General features: G+C 44.0%; 3 protein-coding genes across 4 annotated transcripts in view; 2 read left to right on the top strand and 1 right to left on the bottom strand.

The window, feature by feature from the left end:
* Positions 1-12,485, bottom strand: part of map4k1 (mitogen-activated protein kinase kinase kinase kinase 1) — a 42,572-nt gene extending 30,087 nt beyond the window's left edge. Inside the window, exon 1 of the mRNA XM_080460242.1 lies at positions 12,233-12,485. Within this exon, the coding sequence (XP_080316368.1) occupies positions 12,233-12,340 (108 nt within the window). The 5' untranslated portion in view covers positions 12,341-12,485. The remainder of the gene's footprint in view (positions 1-12,232) is intronic.
* Positions 12,486-17,064: 4,579 nt separating this feature from the next.
* On the top strand, positions 17,065-19,940 carry eif3k (eukaryotic translation initiation factor 3, subunit K). Of its 2 annotated transcripts, none has more exons than XM_080459513.1 (8): positions 17,065-17,238; positions 17,927-18,025; positions 18,155-18,275; positions 18,481-18,558; positions 18,879-18,945; positions 19,051-19,128; positions 19,515-19,640; positions 19,802-19,940. In XM_080459513.1, exons 1-8 carry the CDS (start codon positions 17,177-17,179, stop codon positions 19,831-19,833), a joined length of 663 nt encoding a protein of 220 aa, XP_080315639.1. In that variant the 5' UTR covers positions 17,065-17,176; the 3' UTR covers positions 19,834-19,940. The 2 variants fall into 2 exon arrangements, with proteins under 2 accessions (XP_080315639.1, XP_080315640.1); XM_080459514.1 differs by having other exon boundaries at positions 18,484-18,558.
* Positions 19,941-20,660: 720 nt separating this feature from the next.
* LOC308107260 (calpain-9) overlaps positions 20,661-25,472 on the top strand; it is a 43,934-nt gene continuing 39,122 nt past the window's right edge. The window contains exon 1 of the mRNA XM_080459512.1: positions 20,661-20,957. Coding sequence (XP_080315638.1) covers positions 20,706-20,957 — 252 coding nt within the window. The 5' untranslated portion in view covers positions 20,661-20,705. The remainder of the gene's footprint in view (positions 20,958-25,472) is intronic.

Consider the following 25,472-nt stretch of genomic DNA (forward strand, 5'->3'; position numbering starts at 1 on the left):
GTCCCTTCGTGATCGCAGAGGTCAACCCTCCACTCCGACGGGGCGACGGGACTTTCACAAGCGTTTCTTTACCAAATTAAAAGAGAGCACGATCAACTAAATGAATTAAGAGAAACTCCTCGTGCGTCATAATGACGCCGTCGATTTGTCGGAAAAAGCTCCTCCGCTCCGGGGCGAAGCCGTGCGCCAGGAGGTGTCTTGACGTCTGACGACAGACGATCAGAGTGTGATGGCGAGGCGGCGCAGTGGAAAGCCGGGGTCTTGTGGTCGCAGTGGAGAGTGGTCACAAACAATCAGAGACTTTCCTCGCTTCGCTTCTTCTCACTGTTCCGCCTGATCTTCAAACATCCACCCGGACGGATGAAGGTTTGAGTCTGCGCTCAAACTGAAGCCACAGACTGATTTTAACCTGAAAAACTAGCTTTTGCTTTAAATAAAGAGGATTGCTGGTCAGCCAGTTTATTTCTTGGAATAACGACAATATGTACGTTGTTTTTGTCCTGTTGTTGGTATATTGAACGATGAAGTGGACGACATGCAGCGAACCACAGGCCTCCGTGTGTCAGAACACAGAGAAGAGCTTCAGAATATTAGTCATAATGTTATGGCCGATCAGTTCAAATGGATTTAATTATCATTAGAGTCTGATTTCCATGTGGCCGATACACAATGTGCTCCCAACTTCTGCTCCACTGGTTCTTTTATTCTCCATAAAAAACATTTTAGAGTTTTAACTCTAACCTGAAACTCCAAAACAAACTGTCCAGGGACGCTGGATATTGTACTTTTTAATATGTTTTAAAACCTTCATGGCTCGTCTCCTACTAATCCCGGTCCACCACCAGGGGCGAGTGTGAAATGACATTTAGAAAGTCCTCTTTCGCACAGAAGGCCTTCTCTGTTAAAGGTTACAGAAACTGGAATACTATATCTCCAGTGATCCCAGAAAGCTCCACCTTTGTCGGTTTTAAAAAAAACAATAAAAGATATGGCTGAGCAACAACCAACTTGTGATCATTATCGTGCACTTTACAATATATAAACAAAAACTGGAACTTTATCTTTGTCAGACTGCTGAGTCAGCACTTCAATGTTTGCTCTGTATGGTGGCTTTTTAGGAAGAATAATTTGATCATCTTTCTCTTTGTTTTACCGTATTGTTTTTAGCTGTTTTTATTATTTTTATATGTTTGTAACCTCGTATGGTTTTATGTGGGACAACGGATGGAAATTAACCTCGTGCTTAATCCCACATATTTACAGTAGCCTCATGACGAGATCATCTGTTCTTCAATATGCACTGTCCCGTCCAAATAAACTAATAAATGACTGAAATGAAAGTGTCTCTGCTGTGCAGCAATAGTGAGCTGCTTCATCACAGCGTGATGCAGGAGCAGGTGGTGTGAGGACTGGTTAGAGCTGGTTAGAGCTGCTTCATCACAGCGTGATGCAGGACCAGGGGTGTGAGGACTGGTTAGAGCTGGTTAGAGCTGGTTAGAGCTGCTTCATCACAGTGTGATGCAGGACCAGGGGGTGTGAGGACTGGTTAGAGCTGGTTAGAGCTGGTTTGAGCTGCTTCATCACAGTGTGATGCAGGGGCAGGTGGTGTGAGGACTGGTTAGAGCTGGTTAGAGCTGGTTAGAGCTGGTTAGAGTTGGTTAGAGCTGCTTCATCACAGTAACAAGAAGAAGAAACTTCCTGGTTGAAACCTGCTGGCTGAAGATGATCTTTCTGTGTTAAGTCCACATGTTCTCCTGAGCCTGTTCTCATGAGTACCACGCTGTTGCACATCCGGTCAAGGCTGCACCTCAAGCATGGTGAGACTCCTGGTGCATCAGATCCATGGTGCGGACGGCAGGAAGTCTCAGAACAGACACAGGGTTCAGAGGTGACATGCAATCAGAAAGAACCTCCCTCAACATGCTTAAGCAACATTTTCCATGCAAACAGAGCGTGGGGACTTACAGAGCAGGTTCAGAGGCCAAGACAAAAAATACAAATAAAAATAAGTCCACCGAAATCGAACCACACGTGAAGTTCAGCCTAACCAAACCACCGCGAGGCTAAAAGGTGAGTCATGAAATCAAAACAACAACGACAATGGAAACTCGGTTTGGTCACAGACGTCAGTGTGTGTTAGTGTGTGTCAGTGTGTGTCACTGTGTGTCAGTGTGTGTTAGTGTATGTTAGTGTATGTTTGTGTGTGTCAGTGTGTGTTAGTGTGTGTTAGTGTATGTTTGTGTGTGTCAGTGTATGTTTGTGTGTGTTAGTGTATGTTAGTGTATGTTTGTGTGTGTCAGTGTGTGTTAGTGTGTGTTAGTGTATGTTTGTGTGTGTCAGTGTGTGTTAGTGTATGTTTGTGTGTGTCAGTGTGTGTTAGTGTATGTTAGTGTATGTTAGTGTATGTTTGTGTGTCAGTGTGTGTTAGTGTGTGTCAGTGTGTGTTAGTGTATGTTTGTGTGTGTCAGTGTATGTTTGTGTGTCAGTGTGTGTTAGTGTGTGTTAGTGTATGTTAGTGTATGTTTGTGTGTGTCAGTGTGTGTTAGTGTATGTTTGTGTGTCAGTGTGTGTTAGTGTGTGTTAGTGTGTGTTAGTGTATGTTTGTGTGTGTCAGTGTGTGTTAGTGTATGTTAGTGTATGTTTGTGTGTCAGTGTGTGTCAGTGTGTGTTAGTGTGTGTCAGTGTGTGTCAGTGTGTGTTAGTGTATGTTAGTGTATGTTTGTGTGTGTCAGTGTGTGTCAGTGTATGTTTGTGTGTGTCAGTGTGTGTTAGTGTATGTTTGTGTGTGTCAGTGTGTGTTAGTGTATGTTTGTGTGTGTCAGTGTGTGTCAGTGTGTGTTAGTGTGTGTCAGTGTGTGTTTGTGTGTGTCAGTGTGTGTTTGTGTGTGTTAGTGTGTGTCAGTGTGTGTCAGTGTGTGTTAGTGTGTGTCAGTGTGTGTCAGTGTGTGTCAGTGTGTGTTAGTGTGTGTCAGTGTGTGTTAGTGTGTGTCAGTGTGTTAGTGTGTGTCAGTGTGTGTGTGTCAGTGTGTTAGTGTGTGTGTGTCAGTGTGTTAGTGTGTGTCAGTGTGTGTGTGTGTGTGTCAGTGTGTAGCAGTGTGTTAGTGTGTGTCAGTGTGTTAGTGTGTGTCAGTGTGTGTGTGTGTGTGTCAGTGTGTGTCAGTGTGTGTCAGTGTGTGTGTGTGTGTGTGTTGTTTCTTTAACTCACTAAGTTCTCATCTGTTAATATGAAAAGTCACAGCTAAAGTGTTTAAATGCTTCAGATGTAAATGTTGTGACTTCGATCTCTAATTCATGAGTTTGGGCTGTGGGCTAGCATGGGGTGCATCCTAATAGTCCCTCCTATCTCCTTTCCTATCCACTTTTCCTTAACCCCGTGGACGATGTCACAGCGGTATGGAAAGGTGATAGGAGGCTTCCTGAAGGAGTTAGGAAAGGTGTTAGGAGGCTTCCTAAAGGAGTTAGGAAAGGTGTTAGGAGGCTTCCTAAAGGAGTTAGGAAAGGTGTTAGGAGGCTTCCTAAAGGAGTTAAGGAAAGGTGTTAGGAGGCTTCCTAAAGGAGTTAGGAAAGGTGTTAGGAGGCCTGAGGCTCTAACCTCTGATATAATGTCATCAAGGTTTGAATGTAAATCAAATGTAAAGAGGAACTAAAGGGAAACGGCTGGCAGGTGAATAAAGAACCAATCAGAGTGAGAAGAGGCTGCACAAAAACTGGACTTTACTGTGTTGGTTCTACAACATCCAGAACATTCCTAGTTGGGATCTGGGTTCTAGATGATTTCAAGTTGTTCTAGGCAGATTATTGCTTTGGTAACTTACATGATCTGCTCCTTTTTCAGTCATCCTGAGTTTCCCTGAACGCTCCGATGAGCGGGTTCCTTTAAATGTTGTCGCCGCAAGGAATTGTGGGGGAACATGAGCTGGTCTCCTTTGGTAAAGGAAGCATCAGTGGTTCCTAGGCTGAAGGAGGTTCTAAAGGAAGTATCAGTGGTTCCTAGGCTAAAGGAGGTTCTAAAGGAAACATCAGTGGTTCCTAGGCTAAAGGAGGTTCTAAAGGAAGCATCAGTGGTTCCTAGGCTGAAGGAGGTTCTAAAGGAAGTATCAGTGGTTCCTAGGCTAGGCTAGGAGGTTCTAAAGGAAGCATCAGTGTTCCCTGGGCTAAAGGAGGTTCTAAAGGAAGCGTTGAGCCTCCTTTCCTTAGCTTAGTGAGAATTCCAACGCTCTTTATCATGGCCGCCACTTAAACAGTTCTGGGGTTAAGGAGAAGTGGATAGGAAAGGAGATAGGAGGGACTATTAGGAGACAGGAGGGACTATTAGGAGACAGGAGGGACTATTAGGAGATAGGAGGGACTATTTGGATGCACCCACTGAGTATCGGGAGAAACCCACCAACACACCAGGAAAGCATGAAAACTCCAGACAGGAAGGAACCTGAGCCCGGACTCGAACCCAGGATATTCTCTCTGTGAGGTGAGAGAGCTGAACAAAAACAAAATCCTCCTCATGCAATGTTCTCCCACAGTAGATCTAATAGAACCATAACTTCCTGCTCACATTCAGGACATCAGCCTGATTCTGACGGGCCAAAACTTTAACCTTGAACAAGCAAGACAGAACAATAAACCATAAAAACCAAAGGGACCGTCTAAATTGAAAAAAGGTATTTTAAATCGTCACATTCTCCACATTTTCCATTCACATGTAAAAAGAAATGATTGAAATCATTCCATCTCTGGCCTCATCCACTGCATGATGATTTACATGATTGCAAAAATAAAAGATCTTGATGTTGGTTCTGCACCCCTGGTGAAAACCGGAGCCTCATAGTGGTTCGCTTCACATGGTCCAGCTTCTTCATCGGACCCCAGGAGTAATGTCTTGTTGGGTTGTGGACCCCACAAAGTCACCAAAACAAGAACACAAACACTCCAGTCCCCAAGAGTCCGTGTGCAACCGAGCATCCCCGCCCCCCCCCCGCCCCCACACACACACACACACAGACACACATGAAACTGCCAGGTTTCAGCAGAAGCCTGACACAGTTAGCTCGGCTGTGCAGGCAGACTTGCTGCTCTTTTATCTCACTTCTTCATTTTGCGCCTGAGGTTGAAAACACAGCAGGTGCAGCTTCGGGCCCCAGAGCAGCGATGCACTCAGGGTGCAGCGCAGCAGCACAAGCCACATCAGATAAGACGAGCCGGAGAACCAAGAACCAAGAACCAAGAGGGAAGATCCTCTCACGATGAGGTGCAGAGCTGCAGTCGTGGAATCGTGGGTAGAAAAAGGGTTTGTGGGTAAAAGGTCTCCGACAGGGACTGTGTGAGTCGCCGTCAAAGCACGTTTTAATAGTCGCAGTCAGAATAAGCATGAGCCCAGAGTTTAAAATTCTGAATGACCCCCACCTTAAAAAATCCTACATTGCTATTTAAAAAGACAGAAAAACAAAAAACAAAACAGGTAATATGGAGGAAAACTTCTATCTTATTATTTTAGATACAAAGCAAAAACATTAACTCAGACTGAGGATGTCAAACTTTATAAAGAGCGACTATTAATATCATGATGGCATTTGACTGGAGAGACACGGAGGAGGTGAGTTCTCACATCACAGGTCTGTTTTTGTGTTGAAATGCCACAGCGGAGCGCAGCTCAGGTTCGTCTCTCACTAACACCTCTGACATATTCCGATGTTCGGGTCACGGCCTTGTTAGGTTCTGCTGGTAAAGTTTCGGGTCACATGACAACTGAGGGTCACAAGAGTTTGTACTTTCTGATTCACACATGAGGGAACTGACACTTTGCGTCAGTCTTCCATTTAACTTCCTTTGTTTTTATGTGTATGTTGCCATTCAAAGGGGAAATTTGGTATATTACCTGGTATTTATTACCTGGTAAACCCCAGTGCCGGCTGGTCTATAGAGGACCCCCCCGGTGGAAGTAAAATAATAATAATATAAAATATATGAATAAACTGTCATACTGTCCGCTTCATTTTCTATAATAAAAGAGAGGCGGGGTTTAGTAGTGATCTGACCAATGACTGATTCATCATCATCATGGCTTTGGCTTCGCGAACGAAGATTCATGAAGGAGGTCCACCCCGTTTTCTCCCACAAGACCTCTCGTGGCTCATAAGTCCAATGCGAGCACGGCAGGCTCGGCTGTAGTGTCGACAGATAAAGGATTGGTCATCTGGGTCTGATGGCTGTGCTATCCGGTCTTTCCGTTGTTGTCTCTTTACAGCTAAGTTGCTCCTACGTTCACTCTCAAAGGTTGAGGCGGCTACGTTGATGGTGTGACGCCATCCAACTCGATCCTCTGCTTGTGTTTTCCACTCGCTTGGGTTTAAACCACAGATGTTGAGAGACTTTTTGAAACAGTCCTTATATCGTTTCTTTGGAGCACCCCTGTCCCGGTGACCACTCGAAAGCTCGCCGAACATGATGATCTTTGGTAGACGATGATCTTCCATTCTAGCTATATGTCCGGCCCAGCGAAGCTGTGATTTTAGAAGCATGGCTTCGATGCTGCTTACTCCTGCACGTTCCAGGACCTTGGTGTTGGTTACATAGTCCTTCCAGTGGATGTTTAGAATGGTGCGCAGGCATCGCTGATGGAAACGTTCAAGGAGACTGATGTGGCTGCAGTATGGAACCCAGGCTTCTGAACCGTGGAGAAGGGTGGTAAGAACAACTGCTTTGTACACACTGATCTTAGTGTTGGATTTGAGGTGTTTGTTTTTCCAAACTCGTTTGTACAGTCTGCCGAATGAGCTATTAACTGATTAACACCAGAGTGACTGACATGAAATTAAACCAATCAGCTTTTTAACTTGCCCCTTGCTCAGTGATTGGCTGAAAGTCAGTTCTGATTGGTGGTTTCTTGTTTCTACGAGATGTTGAGATGAAGACAGCCAGCAGTGTGTCTCTGATTATTATCTCTGTCACATCTCTTCTAAATTACTAGTTTGAAAGGAGAAATTTGGCTGAAAAGCTGCAGGTCAGGTTAAACTTTCCCCATCATAGTTATTTTTAAATTCACACATTCACATATATTGTTTCACCACTAGGGGGCTCTCTATGCACTCACTCTTAAAAATAACTATAATGTTTCACCACTAGGGGGTTCTCTGAATCTAAAAAAGGCAAGATTGTTGTAATGTGGTTTATAAATGCACTTACTTAAATGAAGTTAACATTGGATGAAATCGAATAATAATGAAGAGCCAACATAAGAACTTTACCAGCAGCCGCCGCTGCTAGAAACACTGCCACAGAAATAATCTACCTAGCACACGTTTTCCTTTTCTTTTTCTTTCTTTCTGTTTAGTTTACTTGCAGGTTGAAAAAAGATAAATATGTGGGCGATTAAAGAGTTTGAACCTGTAGTATGAATAAGTTCATAAGAATTTCAATTGACCACGTTTGTCTTCATGTTTCAGAAACAGTGTTGGACGGTGGTGTGGTCGTCACAGCCCATCTTTCTGGGTGGAGTTTGCATGTTTTTGCTGTGCATGGGTTTCTGTGGCTGTTCCTCCCACAGCTGAAGAACGTGGTTCAGATGAAACGCTGAACTTAAATTGGCAGTAGGTGTGACTGTGAGTGAACCTGAGTTGGATAAGATGAGATAGAAGATGGAGGGACATGGAGATGAAAAGGTGGAGCCATATTAGATCAGGAATCCTCATTTACAGCACGATTCTGGGAAGACGGGGAACATCCTGGACATGGTGTCGTAAGACAAACAGAGACAGACGCCGCTTCGCAGCGACAGCAAGTACGAGTCGACAATAACTGGGGACGGGAAATGATCAGATTTTGAAGATTCCGATTCCATCTTTGATTCTGCTTAATGAGCCAATTCTTTATCTCTTGTCGATTCTCATTTGGAAATGAAACCTGCATTTATTAACTGCAGACGACGTGCCAACGTGAACGCTAACGCTAATGCTGCTGCCGCTGCTGCTGGGTTGAGATTCACTCCGGAGCAAATCGAAATCAGAGTTCTCGCTGCTGCGTGAGAGAATGTTCCTGCTCGTTGGTCGTATTTCCTCACTGGGATGAAACATCCACTTTGTCAGTACTGCAAGTTGCCCTGTCGTCACCCTTTCTCCTGAAATGGAACAAAACCAATGTATGCAACTAAATTTTAAAAATAAATAAATAAATAAATAAATAAATAAATAAATAAATAAATAAATAAATAAAACAAAAATGTAGCAAATAAAGAAAGAAAATATTAATAAAATAATAAAATAATAAAATAATAAAATGATAAAATAATAAAATACTAAAACTAAATAATAAATGCAACTGTATTTAACAGAATGTAACAAATAAAATAAATGAAATTTAATTAAATCATAAAAAATGCAAATGTATGTAACAAAACAACCACGGAATTGAAACACCGGGAACCGGTTCTCCTCACAGCCTTGTCACTGTGAGGGGAGCGAGCAAACCACTGCACCACAATGCCCAGCACTGTTTTAAAATAGCACACAAACAGCAGCACTATCTGTAATGAAAGTTCACAGAGATGAAAATAGTTCCCCCCTTCTCTGTGGTCTGGTACGTTCCTCTTACTGCTTCCAGCAGAAGAACCTGATGAACCAAAGAGACGTTTAAACCAATGAGGCGCCGGCTCGACACGGAGGGCAGATCCCTCCAGCAGCACGCTTCTGTGGGTGTCATCAACCTGTTCTCATCAAACCTTTTTTGTTCCTGAAAGTCGACTGTGTGAGGTTGTCCAACAGGTACAACCGGCCGAAGGCAGGACCGGCTGAGGGGAGCGTCTGGGCAGAAATGTTGACGGGGTGGATGCCTGCTTGACTCCGTCAGCAAGGAGAAACATGTCACATGTGCCATGATGGGGTTTCCTCCTTCTCATCAGAGCTCCAGATTAAAACGGCCTCCGAGTATTTGAGACGCTTGTTTTTGTGATTGGTATGAACTCGAGACGTGTGTGTGTGTGTGTGTGTGTGTGTGTGTGTGTGTGTGTGTGTGTGTGTGTGTGTGTGTGTGTGTGTCTGTCCAAATGCGAAGGAAGGATAAACATGCAAATCTCCCTCTCCATCTCTGCAGAAAAACAGAAGAAGGTCACCAGGCCTGTTCAGAGGAAGTGTCTCTACAGATCACCTGCTTTGCATCACTGACAGTCACCAGTTAATGTCGATAACGACCAGAAGAAGAAAAAGAAAAAACATCAGCGCTGCAGAAAATGTCCCCAGATGCTTTGAAAAAAAAACAAAAACAAAGGCAGCCATGAGTGACAACCACACACACACACACACACACACACACACACACACACACACACACACACACACACACACACACACACACACACACACACACACACACACACACACACACACACACACACACACACACACACACACACACACACACACGAGGAGAAGAACACTGTATTTTACAGCATAACGTGGATGTGGTACATCTAAGCAGTACTACAGCGTGGAGACAGTAACCTGAGGAGACATAATGTCTCAGATTCCCTTCGATCAGCCTGACGAGTGAAAAGCTTCCTGATGATGTAGTGAATGTGACAAAAGCTTCCAGAGACATTTTGCATGTTTTGTTTGCGATAAATGCAACGGATGTAAAGTTGACTGGTGTGGTAAGGTCACGGGGATTATGGCTGAAGTACTTGAGTACTAAGTGGACAGGGAGTAACGATGATCGGCCTGATGGGAAAACCAAGGCTTCCACATATAGACTCATTTGTATCCTTTATGGTTAGTTAGGTCATTAATGGGTAATGTTTTGTACAGTGAGCAACCTGTAATAGTACCACATAGAAAAGTACTGCGTTGAGCCCACACAGGGCTGATAATTCAGTCCATGTACCTCCTGCACAGGTATTTGTTATGAATAATGTTGCTGTTTTGGCCCGTTGATGACGTTTTAGGGACATTAAATCTTCCTTTGGGTCTCCAGATCTTGTCCCTAAGAAAGGCTTTGGACGCCCGTTCTGATCAAACAGTAGAGTGAAGACAAACACAATCTCCCCAACATGTAAGAGAGAAAGACGCTTTAAAACAAATGTACTAAAAGCAATGAACCGTTTGGTTGATGAGCAGAGAAACACGGTTCATCACTAAATGAACTTCTGCTCATGACAGTCACACTGTGGCTTCACGGTTGTTTCTGAGGGTGAAAAAACAAGTGCGAGAGGTTCTTTACATATTTCGCAGGGGTTTTTGCAGCTTTGCAGCGAGGAACCATTCGTCATCTGCACATTCTGTGAGAAACAAAACGTGCAACTCAATCCACAAACTGAGTGTTTGTTTGGCCGCTTCAGAATGTAAAGCTCAGTGCAGAACTCCAGAGTCATACCTTTAATCAGAGCAGCACAAACCTCTGCCAGCAGCAGCCAATAATCTCCTAATTCTGGACGTTTTAAATGTAATAAAGCCAATTACTTCATACCTCCTATATAAGGCCATGATGTTATATGATGTTATTTTACTGAAGTCTCATTAAAAAGGTCAACTGACATGTATTTGCAGCCAAGAACGTCATAATGCATGACAAGACTGTGTTTCTTCTTGTCTGTAGTTCTCTGGGTAATGATGAGTATAATCATGTTTACTCACTGGGGACACACACCTGGAGCTGCATTCAGAATCTGCTGTGTCTGTGTGAGCTGGACTGGCTCCGCCCACACATGCCCATCTTGGGAAGAGGAGGAAGTACTTCCTCTCGTGGTGCCATGTGCCAGAGGGAGGAGTCAAAGGGAGGGCCTACCTTGACAGGGATTGGCTAAACCCCCGATGACACTATATAGGGTTTGATTTCTGATTGGCTGGTTGGAGCAACACACTTTTTAAAACCTGAGACAAGCCAGGGACAGAGAGGACAGACTGTCTTCACTTCTGGGGCGTCAGTCCAGAAAGTCACACCTTTAGGACATTTAGAGGCGCCGATTAACTTCAAACACGTGTTTTTGGACTGTGGGAGGAAATGTGGGCGGAGCCACACATGCACAGAGAGAACATGCAAACGCCACACAGAAATGACTTTTGATCTGATTCCAACAAAATCAATTAAACACGTGAGAGTTGCTTCACTCTGTTTGCAAATATTAACAGTTGTTATTAAAATTAACAACAAATAAGAAAATCAATATGTAAGTAAATATTAAGTTGAAGTTCACTTGTTTTCCAGCAGCAGCTGTGAAGAGTCTTTAAATGTCCTGAAATACTCCTGAAATACCGGAGTATTCCTACAGTTTTACCTTCCTTTGTTTTTAAAAGGCAGTAAAGTCACTCCGTTAGTATTTTAAAGTGGTGGTGGGATGAAGTTTATCAATGGATCCTCAAACATGTCCAGATTAATTTCTATGTTATAGCGTGACAAAATAAAAAAGACATTTCAAAATTCAATGTCAAAATATATGACAACAGGTGATTCTATTTTCAGTAAAAAATACCATGAATGTAATTATTTTACCCTGAAGTCAAATAATGCTTCATAAAAGGATCAAAACATACCAAAACTAAAACATTTAAACATTTGTAGTGTTTCGGATGGACCACAACAGAACTGTCAAAATTACAACATATTTTCACACCAAATATAAAACGTTGTGTTATTCTCTGATAATAGAAGTTTTTTCATTAGAATACGTCTCATAAAACCTTAAAATGTTTTTACTCTCTCTGTAAAATGTTAATATAATATTAAATGTCTTTTTTGATCTGTGTTAAATCTCAACTCGCCGAATTATCAAGCAAATCCACCGTTTTGTTGGTTTCTGCCGGTAGAATATGACGTTTCTGTAAATTTTCTTATGACCAAACAACAAGAGTTAAACTAATGACAGTATTTTAATGTCCGAGGCTGAGGAAAGGCTGAGCCGGATGCTGGTAGGAGAAACTTTCACAGTACTCACTCTCTGATCACAAACAACAAACTACAAATCAACTAAGACTCTGCTGCTGATACACGCTTCACTTCAGCAAAAACACAAAATAAAATAAAAAAAGAATTGAACTTTCACTTTTTATGAAACCACTTCCTCCAGCAGCGCCGCTCTGAACGAGGCAGCAGCATCAAATCAGAGCTTTTTATCTTCACGGTGAGAATCTATGAGAAGTGAGCCTGACGAGGCTCGTCCTGCTGTGCAGCTTTAAACCAACAACAACAACAACAACAACAACAGTTTGTCAATCAAGCCTATCAAACAGTAAACCGTCCTGGAGGGTCTGACCTTGTAAACGTCGCCGTACGTCCCTCCTCCGACCCTCTGGAGGATCTCGAAGTCCTCCTGTGGGTCCCTGGTGGAGATGTCCAGAGCCGCCCTCTGATGGGAGAGCATCGTGTTCTGGAGGGTCTAATAGTCCCGTCCTAACATGTCACACAGCGCCAGGCGTCTGCAGCTCCACCGGACCGGAGGAAACACACTCCGAGAGGCCTCACACACACACTCTCTCTCTCACACACACACACCTTCCTGTTTCTGTTTCTCTGCCAGCAATTGATCCTCCCTCCCTCCCTCCCTCCCTCCACCTCACACCTTCCTCCTCTCTGACTTTTCTCTGCTCATTTGAATAATTGTATTCTATTTCCTGTTTTCTGTGTGTGTGTGTGTGTGTGTGTGTGTGTGTGTGTGTGTGTGTGTGTGTGTGTGTGTGTGTGTGTGTGTGTGTGTGTGTGTGTGTGTGTGTGTGTGTGTGTGTGTGTGTGTGTGTGTGTGTGTGTGTTTGCGTGCACTCTGTAGGGAAAACAATTACCTAATGTAGTTTTTTCACAAACATAAATTTAAAAAGAACTCTTCACCTCAAAAGGAAGCACAGAAGTTAAAGTCGTGTTAAAGAGAAGTAGCAGGGAGTCAATGAGGCAGATTCTGCTTGTTCTTCCTCAGACACACATCACATCTGGTTTTTCACACGGGAGGCTGGGTTCGGGTTCGGGTTCGGGTAGGGTTCGGGTTCGGGTAGGGTTGGGGTTAGGGTAGGGTTCGGGTTCGGGTAGAGTTCGGGTTCGGGTTAGGGTTCGGGGTAGGGGTAGGGTAGGGGACACCACTGGTACACAGAGCCTTCACACAGAATTAGGAGTGTAGAACTGTTGTTGGTGGATGAAGGAGGCTGAGGAAGATGAGTACATCTTCGTCCTGTGACACCAATACTCCATCACACACCCTGACGACTTGCTGCCGCCTCGCTCTGATTTCTAACGGCTGCTCACACACACACACACACACACACACACACACACACACACACACACACACACACACACACACACACACACACACACACACACACACACACACACACACACACACACACACACACACACACACACACACACACACACACACACACACACACACACACACACAGATAACGGCCTCAGACACCCGGGAGGTGATTCACGCTGAAGGACAAGTTGAAAACATGGAACAGCTCAGATAGAAAGTCGACTCATCGTGTTTCTGTCAGGTTGAGTTACGTGACTCGTAACGGCTCTCTCTTTCTTTCTCTCTCTCCCTCCCTCCCTCTCTCTCTCTCCACCCTCCCTCTCTCTCTCCCTCCCTCTCCCTCCCTCCCTCTCTCTCTGTCTGTCTCTCTCCCTCCCCCTCTCTCTCTCGCCCTCTCTCTCTCCCTCTCTCGCTCTCTCCCTCCTTCCCTCTCTCTCTCCCTCCCTCTCTCTCCCTCCCTCCCTCTCTCCCTCCCTCTCCCTCCCTCCCTCTCTCTCTGTCTGTCTCTCTCCCTCCCCCTCTCTCTCTCGCCCTCTCTCTCTGTCTCTCTCCCTCCTTCCCTCTCTCTCTCCCTCAATCTCTGTCTTTCTCCCTCCATCTCTGGCTCTCTCCCTCCCTCTCTCTCTGGCTCTCTCCCTCCCTCTCTCTCTGGCTCTCTCCCTCCCTCTCTCTCTGGCTCTCTCCCTCCCTCCCCCTCTCTCTCTGTCTCTCCCTCTCTCTCCCTCTGTCTCTCTCTCTCTCCCCCTCTCTCCCTCTCTCTCCCTCTGTCTCTCCCTCTCTCCCTCTCTGTCTCTCTCCCTCCCTCTCTGTCTCTCTCCCTCCTTCCCTCTCTCTCTCCCTCCCCCCCTCTCTCTCTCCCTCCCTCTCTGTCTCTCTCCCTCCCCCTCTCTCCCTCCCTCTCTGTCTCTCTCTCTCCCTCCCACTCTGTCTCTCCCTCTGTCTCTCTCTCTCCCTCCCCCTCTCTCCCTCCCTCTCTGTCTCTCTCTCTCCCTCCCACTCTGTCTCTCCCTCTGTCTCTCTCTCTCCCTCCCTCTCTGTCTCTCTCTCTCCCTCCCACTCTGTCTCTCTCCCTCCCCCTCTCTCCCTCCCTCTCTGTCTCTCTCCCCCCCTCTCTTTCTCTCTTCCTCTCTCTCCAATTGTTCACAATGAAAAGCAGTTCTGTTACTATTTCACTAAACTCCCCTGGATATGGGGAGAACAGTTTTTATTAATCACAAATGAACTCAGGCCGCCTGACAGGAACATTAGCATTAGCCTGAAACCATGAGAGTGATGATTAGCATTAGCATTAGCCTGAAACCATGAGAGTGATGATTAGCATTAGCATTAGCCTGAAACCATGAGAGTGATGATTAGCATTAGCATTAGCCTGAAACCATGAGAGTGATGATTAGCATTAGCATTAGCCTGAAACCATGGGAGTGATGATTAGCATTAGCATTAGCCAGAAACCATGGGAGTGATGATTAGCATTAGCCTGAAACCATGGGAGTGATGATTAGCATTAGCCTGAAACCATGAGAGTGATGATTAGCATTAGCATTAGCCTGAAACCATGAGAGTGATGATTAGCATTAGCATTAGCCTGAAACCATGGGAGTGATGATTAGCATTAGCCAGAAACCATGGGAGTGATGATTAGCATTAGCATTAGCCTGAAACCATGGGAGTGATGATTAGCATTATCATTAGCCTGAAACCATGAGAGTGATGATTAGCATTAGCATTAGCATGCTTGAGATGTTGTGATCTTCCCTTTCTAACAGCTGTCTGCATCTGCCTTCTTGTGGGAATATATCTCAGCCATTTGGTTTTCCCCTCGCGAACGTCCAGGTTATAGCGCATCTTCCTCGTCTAACATCAGATTAAAGAGCATCTTCCTCCTCTAACATCAGATTAAAGAGCATCTTCCACCTCTAACACGAGATTAAAGAGCATCTCCCACCTCAAACACCCACATTATAGAGCACCTTCCTCCTCTAACATCAGATTATAGAGCACCTTCTTCCATGAGTGAATCAGACTTCTGTTACAGAAACACTGCAATATTCTGTGATCATCTCTGATAAAGGACAAAGTGAGAAAGAACATTAAAATGAAATACTTGTTTTTCTAAGTTTGGCCATGGTCTACAGTAGCTACTAGAATAACTTTTGAAATTTGAAACTAGTAGTAACTTACTTTTTTTTTGCTTCATATACTGGACATGAATGGTGGAAAACAAAGATTTAATATCATTGGCCATTATTTTCCAAAGGACCTAATTAATATTTATAATAATGTGAGCAAAACCAAGTCAGTGTTGCAGCTTAAAAAAAACCAAAAGAACAAGCTGATATTCATGTTGACAGGCCAATACCTGCTGATTATTGAGAACGAGTGTCTGAATGGCACAAGGTTAATTCCCTCAGTATCTGTTTACTTCAGCTCTGCTACGTTTCTACGCCGCTGCCACACCAAAGAGCAGCAGCACCCATGATGTTTGACTGATTCGACCATGTCATGGTGCGGCTTCCCTCTGAGACGTTCATTCAGGAAACCCTGACAGCAGGTTTGTCTGCAGCAGCTCCGGCGTGGAGGCTGCAGAGGGAGTTTCCTGTTGTGACGGTATTTTGACTGCAGCTAAATGTCAGACAGCTCAAAGATGTCGAACACCAAAGGTGACAGTCAGGTGATTTCAGGGGTGAACAGGTCCGTGCAGAGTGAGGAGGACTATATTCAAAACTGAACACACTTTTAGCCTTACTGCACGGCTGGTTCCTTTCTGAAATCAATTTAGTTATTACTTTTAAGATTTTCCACTGTGAACTCTGTATGAACCAAAAGCTGAATCAAATGTCTTCTGGCAGGTTTTCAGTTACTGCTGCACTGTGGAAGTTAAGCCAGCCTCATTCCTATTCTCATTCCCGTCTCACGTCTGTCGGCGACTTTACAAGCAGTATTTTGAACACCATAGTTTCAAGAAGACGAATTACTTTTATTGACAAAGAACTTTCCTCTAGTTCGACGCATCGTTGTGATAAATACTGCAGTGTAAAATCAGTTCTTTTAAATCAGGCCTTAAAACAAAATGATCTGCTCACACTTTCCATTAAACCACAGATTTGTCTTATTTTATTTTCTCTATCTTAATAACTATTTTATTATTTACTTTATTTATTAAGCCATTCTTAATCAATTTGTTTTCAAACTATTTTATATTTTTGATCGCGAAAGTTTAAGATGCTTAACCAGCTGGAGTTAATGTATTTCTTTTATTTCCTTGTCAGCACTGTGAATTGTGTCTGAATAGTTCCATAGAAATAAATGTGACCTGACACTGAATCATCTCCCAGCAATCAAAATATAACTGATAATTATCTTCAGACCATTTACAGACGATAAACAGAATCGTTAAAGTCTTTAAATGCTAAAGACATTTTAATTAGGATCTTGGTTTTAAAAGTTGCTGTACTAACCAGTAGTGGCCACTAGGTGACAGTGCAGGTATTGAATTCATTTCACCAGAATAGTTTTAACTTCAGCTTGAAGTTTCTTCTAAACGTCATCCTGTTGCAGTTCAGTTCCTTTCAGGGAAAAGTTGGAAACCTTCTGCTGGGAATGCATTAAACACATAAATGTTGCCAGGTCCCCCTGGCTTCACTAACGCTGCTGCCTGGAAAGTTAACTCAGAAACAAGGTGCAATTTTCTGCGTTTTCACGTGTGAGCTTTTCTCAAAATGTTTGTAATAAAGAAGCTTCATTCGCACCATCGTTTTGTTATTTGCTGCTAAAGTTTAGCCACGCATCGGGTCCGTCGATCTTTTCGTTCCGTGTAGTTTCCTGTGAGCCGCTACTTCCGGTCCGACTCTCTTCTCCTTCCGCGCCGGTGCCTTCGCTTCTCAGCGGCCCACGTGAGGAGTCCATTCGGGTGTTTAATCTGACGTTTCCCGTTGAAAGTTTTCTGAAACAATGGCGTCGTCTTTCGAGCAGATGAGGGCGAACGTGGGGAAACTCCTGCGAGGAATCGACAGGTGCGAAGAGATCCTCTTAAAGCCATTAGCTTAGCATCGTGCTAATGTCTGTGCTAAGGCTAGCGCGTTCACAAAAGATCCGCGAGTTGTTCAGTTGAATTTAGTCCGGTAACACTCTACAAGTTGTATTATTATGATTGAACGGGTACACTGAGCTAATAGATCGACGGGAGGAGCTGTCGGATTGTATTTTACAGCAGTTCCATCTTCTGTGAGATCTCACTGGAGATATATATATATATCATAAATCTTTATATTAATTCATTCTTCCATAGCATATTAGTTGTTTGGTTCATTCAATAGCAACTGGTCTTACAGTTTATCACATGTCACAATGTAGTATTTAGTACTCCACAGTGCATTAGAATGCTTCATTTAAGGTCTATTTTATCCCTAATTTTCTGGGGGGGGCTCCATTTCTTTTTATTTGTTTCTATTTACTTGATTTTATTTTATTTTATGTTTGTATAGTAATAACAAAAATGCCCAGATGCCAGTGCAGACGGCCTCCAACCAATGAACATGACATAAACTAACCTAAAACGTCTTGTCTTTGGACTGTGGAGGAAGGAGCGTATAAAGAAACTAAACCGTCCTGGTGTCTCCAACAATATACAGGGTTAAAAAATCCAGTTGAAATCTTCTGCACATTGAGTTTGGTTCACAAAATTCTCTTCTCCCCTGTCAGGTACAACCCGGAGAACCTGGCGACGTTGGAGCGCTACGTGGAGACGCAGGCCAGAGAGAACGCCTACGACCTGGAAGCAAACCTGGCCGTCCTCAAGCTGTGAGTCTCACCTTCTGAGGAGTGTTTGTGCACCCTCCTCCGCCTGATGACGTTTACTGCTGCTGATATTCCTTTTAGATTTCATTGTTTTTCTGTAAAAATGGTGTCACTGGATGTCTCCCTGTGCAGGTACCAGTTTAATCCAGCTTACTTCCAGACTAACGTCACATCACAGATTCTGCTGAAGGCTCTGACCAACCTGCCACACACCGACTTCACTCTGTGCAAGTGCATGATCGACCAGACACACGTATCCCTCCGGTGCTGTGTGTGTGTGTGTGTGTGTGTGTGTGTGTGTGTGTGTGTGTGTGTGTGTGTGTGTGTGTGTGTGTGTGTGTGTGTGTGTGTGTGTGTGTGTGTGTGTGTGTGTGTGTGTGTGTGTGTGTGTGTGAGAGAGATCGGGGGTGGGTGGGGTCACTGTGGGGTCGGGGGGAATTTCCTTGACTACAGTGTCGCAGCAAGAGGAACGCCCCATCAGACAGATCCTGTACCTGGGGAACCTGCTGGAGACCTGCCACTTCCAGAGCTTCTGGGTACGACACACACACACACACACACACACACACACACACACACACACACACACACACACACACACACACACACACACACACACACACACACACACACACACACACACACACACACACACACACACACACACACACAATGAAACGTATGTGACCCTGTCCTGGATAATCCCAGAATCAAATGGGAATGTCTCCAATTTTATGACTCATCTGTTAAGTATTGTTCCTGTTGCAACACCTCCGACCGTCTCAGTCCTGTTAATTGCTCCTGTTCTTCTCCAGTCTTGCTTCACAGTTTTGTTTGTTTGTTTTCTTGCTGACAGACGAGCTTGGAGGAGAACCGAGAGCTCATCGACGGCATCACTGGTTTCGAGGACTCCGTTCGCAAGTGTGAGTATCGAGTGGATTTACTGCGGTGGGACACAAGTCTTGATGATAACAGAGGTGGAGGAAATAAAACCGACGTGTCTGAAGCCACACGTCTTTCTGTTCCAGTCATCTGCCACGTGGTGGGCATCACCTACCAGACCATCGAGCACCGGCTGCTGGCAGAGATGTTGGGAGACCCTCTGGGTAATTTCATTCAGTTTTGGTAGCAGCTGCAGTTACAGCCTAGTTATCGCTGAGCGTTTGTAAAGAACAAGCAACAAAACAAGCAAAACTTACGTCTCATTGAACTCCTCTTAATCAAAATAGTCCGTCTGACGTGCACTTCAGCGATGGAATTTTGTTGTGACTTTTTGTTGTGTTGTCCCTTCTTGGCCACCGTACTAACGAGAGAGAGACAGAGACATACATACATACATTGATTGTAGGGACCGGCTGTAGCTTCACATGGCCGCCGTCGCTCTGTTACACACACACACACGAGGAGAAGAGCAACTTCAGCTCGGCAGTATTGGAGCATTTCCAGTTGAAACTGCAGGTTCAAAGCTTCACTGTGTCTCCTGAATGTGCAGACACACAGGTGAAGATCTGGATGAATAAATACGGCTGGACAGAGAACGATGAAGGACAGATCTTCATCTTCAGCCAGGAGGAAAGCGTCAAGCCCAAGAACATCGTGGAGAAGATCGACTTCGAGAGTGAGTGCTGAGGCTCAAACTGAAGACACTTTAAATAAAAGTCTGGAAACTGAAGATTATAGGAAGTTCACAGGCGATTTGATAACAAACTATGACAGTAAACTAAACCATTAAGTTATATATCCACTTTAAAGTGAATTCTGTCTTCTATTGTTTTCCAGGTGTCTCCAGCATCATGGCCACGTCTCAGTGATATACACACACACACACACACACACACACACCCTGACAGAGAACTCACGCAGGTCATTTGTTTCCAGAATCACTCTTTTCTCAATAAAGTGTAATTTATCATTTCCAGCCTGTGTTTGTTCTTTCCCTCTTCGTTCACATGGTTCCTCGGAATCGACTGTTAACTGGATCAAACATTGTGGTTTGTGGCGATGTTCATATCATATATATAAGTAAAAACCATCCTAGGCCATAAATGACTCCACATATTAAACTGTTCACTGGTGTGTTAACATATCTAAGTTACTGCAGAGGTGTTACACTTATACATGTTCACTGCAGCCACTATTAATTTACAAAAAAAATTGTAATAAGGATATTTATTAAAACTTGGTATAGAGATCACACAAATTCCCTCTTAAAGTCAAAAACACTAAAATTCAGTGGCCAGGTTCAATTTCAAACTGCACAAACAATGTATAAAGCAATAATCAACTTCCTATAAACATTCAAAACTTGTTTTTTAACTATATATATATATATATATATATATATATCGTTTTTTATTTTTAAATGTTATTTCTGCTCAATCACATCAAGAAACGGAAACCCTAACTATTTTATATTCATTAAAATCTCACATAAAAGCGTTGCAACCTTTATTTGTTAATGGTTCATTGAAATAATCTAGACAATCTTTTTGGAAGACACGTGTAAAAGCGCTTTTTTCTTCTTCTTTTAATAACTGGCCTGAAACCCGTTTTGCCGGTGCTCGCGCCGCCCCCGCTCAGGTGAGCCTACCTGCCTCGCGTTCCGCTCCTGCGGGACGGGGCGTGTCCTCCTGTCCTCCTGTCCTCGCGCTCACCTGCCCGTCAGTCAGCGGGAGGAGAAGCCATGGCCAAGTCTCCCAGCGTGTCCTCCGTATGCTCGCTGCTGTCCCTCGCGGACGACGACGTGGACTCGGTGTGCTCCGACGAGCTGCTCGGTTCTCAGTCCCGCCGCTGGCTGGTGGACCTCATGACCGGAGACGACCTGCCGGACGGCGGGGACGTCAACACGGTGGGCCGGGACGGGCTGTTCGTGGACTACCACTTCCCCCTGGGCGAGCTGGAGATGTCTGCTGGAGTCAAGTGGAAGCGGCCCAAGGTAAACTCGACCTCCAGGATGAGGATGAGGATGAGGATGAGGATGAGGATGAGGAAATGTTACAAAACAGGTGTGCGGATCGTTTAATTGGTGTCACGTGTCGCTCAACAGCAGGTGTCATTACACCTGTTAGTCACTGCTGCTTTGTTCAGTATTTGTACTCAACTACACTAAACACGTTGTGTAATTTACTGCAGTGTCTTAATGGACACAGCAGATTATAGATTTACAACTGGATTATCTGATGGAGTCATGAAGAGAAATCACAACAAACAACATCAAACACCTGGAACACTTCCAGCCGCCCCTTACAACAAAACATTCTTTGAAGAAGAAAATACGACAGCCACTCATCCTTTAATTTAAAAAAAGTGTGTGTGTGTGTATATATATATATATATATATATACTTACTTGCAAATTTCTCTACATGTGAGATAAATAAAGGGATATCTTATCTTATCTTATCTTAAGTGGCTGTGAAGTGACCTCTGACCACTGAGCGCCCTGCATGGCCTCCGTTGGTGTGTGAACGGGTGAATGTGATTCCCAGTGTTTTGAGCTTTGGGGATGTTCAAGCAGTGGAGAAGTGCTAAATTAGTGTGTTGATCCATTCCAGTAAAGGTAGTGTGGCTGAGAGTGGGCGGAGCCTCGAGTCGCCCTGGACAGGTCATCACTTCATCACCTGCACAAACACACACTTCCATAGCAGTGACTGACAGTCACCAGTTAACTTTAAGTACCTGCGTTTGGACTGAGGGAGGGAATACACACTGCACTTTCACCACAACAAATAGAATAAATAAAAAACAAACAACTAAATTATTGTCTAATTAAATACTCAGTCATTATCAAACGTCACGTCGTTGTTTGTGTTTAAAAGTCGACTCCAGTGTTTCAGGACTTCACACCAGGAAGCTTAAAGCCGTTTGGACGTAGCAGCGTTTGATCCAACACGACGGCTCTGCACTGAAATCACACGGGATGAAAATAGAAATAAAATCTTTGAGCAGCAAAGAAAAACTTTACCAAAAAAGTAGTGAAGTTCCTGAAACTACAGAACTGTTTCACGGTGATCTGATGCTGGAGCCTTTGGATTATTACTCTTTATTATTAAAGCTTACTTTAAGCGTTAATTATAACATCACAATGAGCGAACGCTCACTGAAGGCTTGTTTGTTGATTAAATCTTAAAGAATCAGAACAAAGTGTAAAACAATAGTTGCATACAGCATCGTTTTGTTTTGAGTACCAGTAAAATATTGCTTTATAACCTAAATCCTGAGTACTCCAAATATTGTATGTTTGTTTTAGTGTAAAGGCACAAGTGCATTAATAAAAAGTGATTAAATAAAAAAAAAAAGGGCTTTTTCCACAATATAATGCCTTTTCTTATGAAACTCCAGGAGCAATGAACTCTTTTAGTTTCACTCTCAATTAATAGCTTCGTTTTTTTACACAGTACTCCGGCAGATACACAGTACTCCGGCAGATACATAGTACTCCTGCAGATACACAGTACTCCTGCAGATACGCAGTACTCTCTGTCCACAGTTTTCAGCATCATTAAAACAAACTGACAGTTTGGATCTGGTGCTGATACTTCTTCTCCAGCACTATACTTTCATACTGATGATTTAATACGTGTCTGTTTATACTCACAACTCATAGTACAACGTAATCCTCACTAAATATATCTGAAATAACATAACATGTCCACTGTTTTGCAACCTTTATTTGTTTGTTTGTTAGTTTATTTATTTTCCACAATATCACACATACAAGCAGGGATTTTGACTTGAGCATGAAACATTAGATGTTTGTGTCCTTCAGTGAGCCGAAGTGAGCAGTGGAAGGAAACAGACCATCAAAGTAGCCGTGGTGTTGATGGAGCGACACAAAGCAGGAAACACAATCTGGGGCTCAGCACGTTAAACAATGACTCAGCAGTCTAAACCTGAAGCAGTTTGACTAAAGCTGCGTTTCCACGACAACGGTCGACTGGAACCAGCATCGTTTTTTATCATTTCTGTTTGAGGAAAGTCTCGTGTGTTTTCATAACCTCCACCGTAGAAACACTGAACATGCTGAAGTTTGCAGGTCAGGTCAGTATTTATTACTGCGTTTTCGTGATACAACCACCCACACATTCCCGCAGAGAAGAGTACAAGGTAAACACTGTACTGCACTCGGTATCGCCTCTGTGGAAGAAGTTGGTCTGCACTTATGTAGACCTTAGTTGTGTGTGTGTGTGTGTGTGTGTGTGTGTGTGTGTGTGTGTGTGTGTGTGTGTGTGTGTGTGTGTGTGTGTGTGTGTGTGTGTGTGTGTGTGTGTGTGTGTGTGTGTGTGTGTGTGTGTGTGTGTGTGTGTGTGTGTGTGTGTGTGTGTGTGTGTGTGTGTGTGTGTGTGTGTGTGTGTGAGAAGTACGGCACATTTCAGAGAAGCAGTTTCCCTTGGTACTTTTAGAAAACTTTACATTTCATACAAAACCAGCATTTTCATGTTTGCTCAAATCAAATATCTCACATCTCATATTATTTATATTCAACTTTTTTAACATTGAAGCTTTTATGTGTTTCTTGAATTCCAGGAGAGTTTCTGACTCTTTGACTTCTTTCTGAAGTGCGTTCCATAAACTACTTCCTGTCACTGTGACACTTTGGTCCATTGCTTTGGAATCTTTAAAGACGTCTGTTCCTTTCAAATTAAAGTGACTTTCTCTTTTTTCAAACCTGTCTTGGCAACATGTCCATAAACAGTTTAGTTTGCTCTGACACAGCAGCAACTGTCAACTTCCTCCGACACGCAGGTTTCAAACCTCTGAGGTGGTTCACCTGCTCCCCACCTGGGGAGTCGCCTGCTCCCCGCCTGGGGAGTCACTCGCCTGCTCCCCGCCTGGGGAGTCACTCGCCTGCTCCCCGCCTGCGGAGTCGCCTGCTCCCCGCCTGGGGAGTCACTCGCCTGCTCCCCGCCTGCGGAGTCGCCTGCTCCCCGCCTGGGGAGTCGCCTGCTCCCCGCCTGGGGAGTCACTCGCCTGCTCCCCGCCTGCGGAGTCGCCTGCTCCCCGCCTGGGGAGTCGCCTGCTGCTCAGCTGCAGTCGCGCCGGTGCTTAAACCACTTGTCTGCCCATTTCTGGTTTGTTTGTTTGTTTAAGTAATCGCTCCATGTTGAAGTGCCCTGCGGCAAAACGCCGAAACACGAGCTGCTCCCAGCTTGAAAGTTCAGATACCATCTGATAGCAATGCTTTTATTGTCCCGGACTTCATTTTGAAAAACGTCTGACTCACAACAAGAAAAAACAAACAAATGCAAACTGAACATGGAGATTGATGCAAAACATTTGATTTGTTTCTGTTTGTTGTCTACCTGTAAAAGGGAAGTTAGTACAACGTGAGACTACAGCGGTGGGAAAACACTTCAGTCACCAGCTCATGTGTGAGTTATCCTGCAGACGATCAGCTGATATCAACAGTCTGTTGGAGGAAGAGCCTGCAGAGTGTTGACTCAACCTGCACGATGTCAAACATGAAATACAAAGAGGAGGCTTGTCTCTGTTGTGACTCTGGGTAATGTCCTTTGTCCCTTGCATTTTTCAAAATTCCAATACAATAATTCAATACAATAAGATAGACTGAAGCGTCTGTACTGAGTAGTTCCTTTTAGGCGGAGTCAATTGAAGAAAAAAATCTAAAATACTGCTTTCACATATCCAAAATAACACAAGTACTTCAGAGACACAAGAAAACGGGGACAAATGATGCAGAACACATTTCAAACCGTCCACAACTGTAACATGTCTAACATAAACACGGGTGAAAAGTCTTACAGCTTAATGAAATCTTCATCTGTCAACAAACCAAACACCCAATTCCCACACTTACATCTGCTTAGTTACACACTAATAACGGAGTTACACACTAATAACGGAGTTACACACTAATAACGGAGTTAAACACGAACAATCAGAGTTCTGGCCTCAGCCAAAGGTTGACCTGGATTCTTCCAGCGCCTGAATAATGTCTGTGGTGAAAATCCCTGCAAATGTTTTGACCTAATCTTAGTAACCTACAGGCAAATATACGCCAATGTTCTTATTACGTCCTTGGAAGGTGTAATAAGACATGTGTAACTTATTGGGGAAAACCACAGTTCAGTTTAATGATCTAAGGACGTGTTCACGTCCTGCTTGGTCCAGACCAGAGCCTCTTCTGGGAAAAACCCTCTGAACCAGAGCAAGAAGATCTCTGGTCCTCTTGTTTGTTTACTAACCTTCTTTCTAGTGGGCGGGGCCAGAGGATGTGACATAGAGCGCAATGCATTCTGGGTAGTAAACAAACAAAGCTAACTGCACCGATCTGTAGAAGCAGACACAGAAAGAAAAAGTTAGAAAATATCTGAGGAGGAAGAGGAGAGGAGGAAGAAGAGAGGATGGAGTAGTGAGGAAGAAGTCGAGAGAAGGAAGTGAGAGGAAGAAGAAGAGAGGAAAAAGTAGAGAGGAAGAATTAGAGAGGAGGA

The sequence above is a fragment of the Lipophrys pholis genome (assembly GCF_963383615.2).
Source record: "Lipophrys pholis genome assembly, chromosome: 3".
NCBI classification, from domain to species: Eukaryota; Metazoa; Chordata; class Actinopteri; order Blenniiformes; family Blenniidae; genus Lipophrys; species Lipophrys pholis.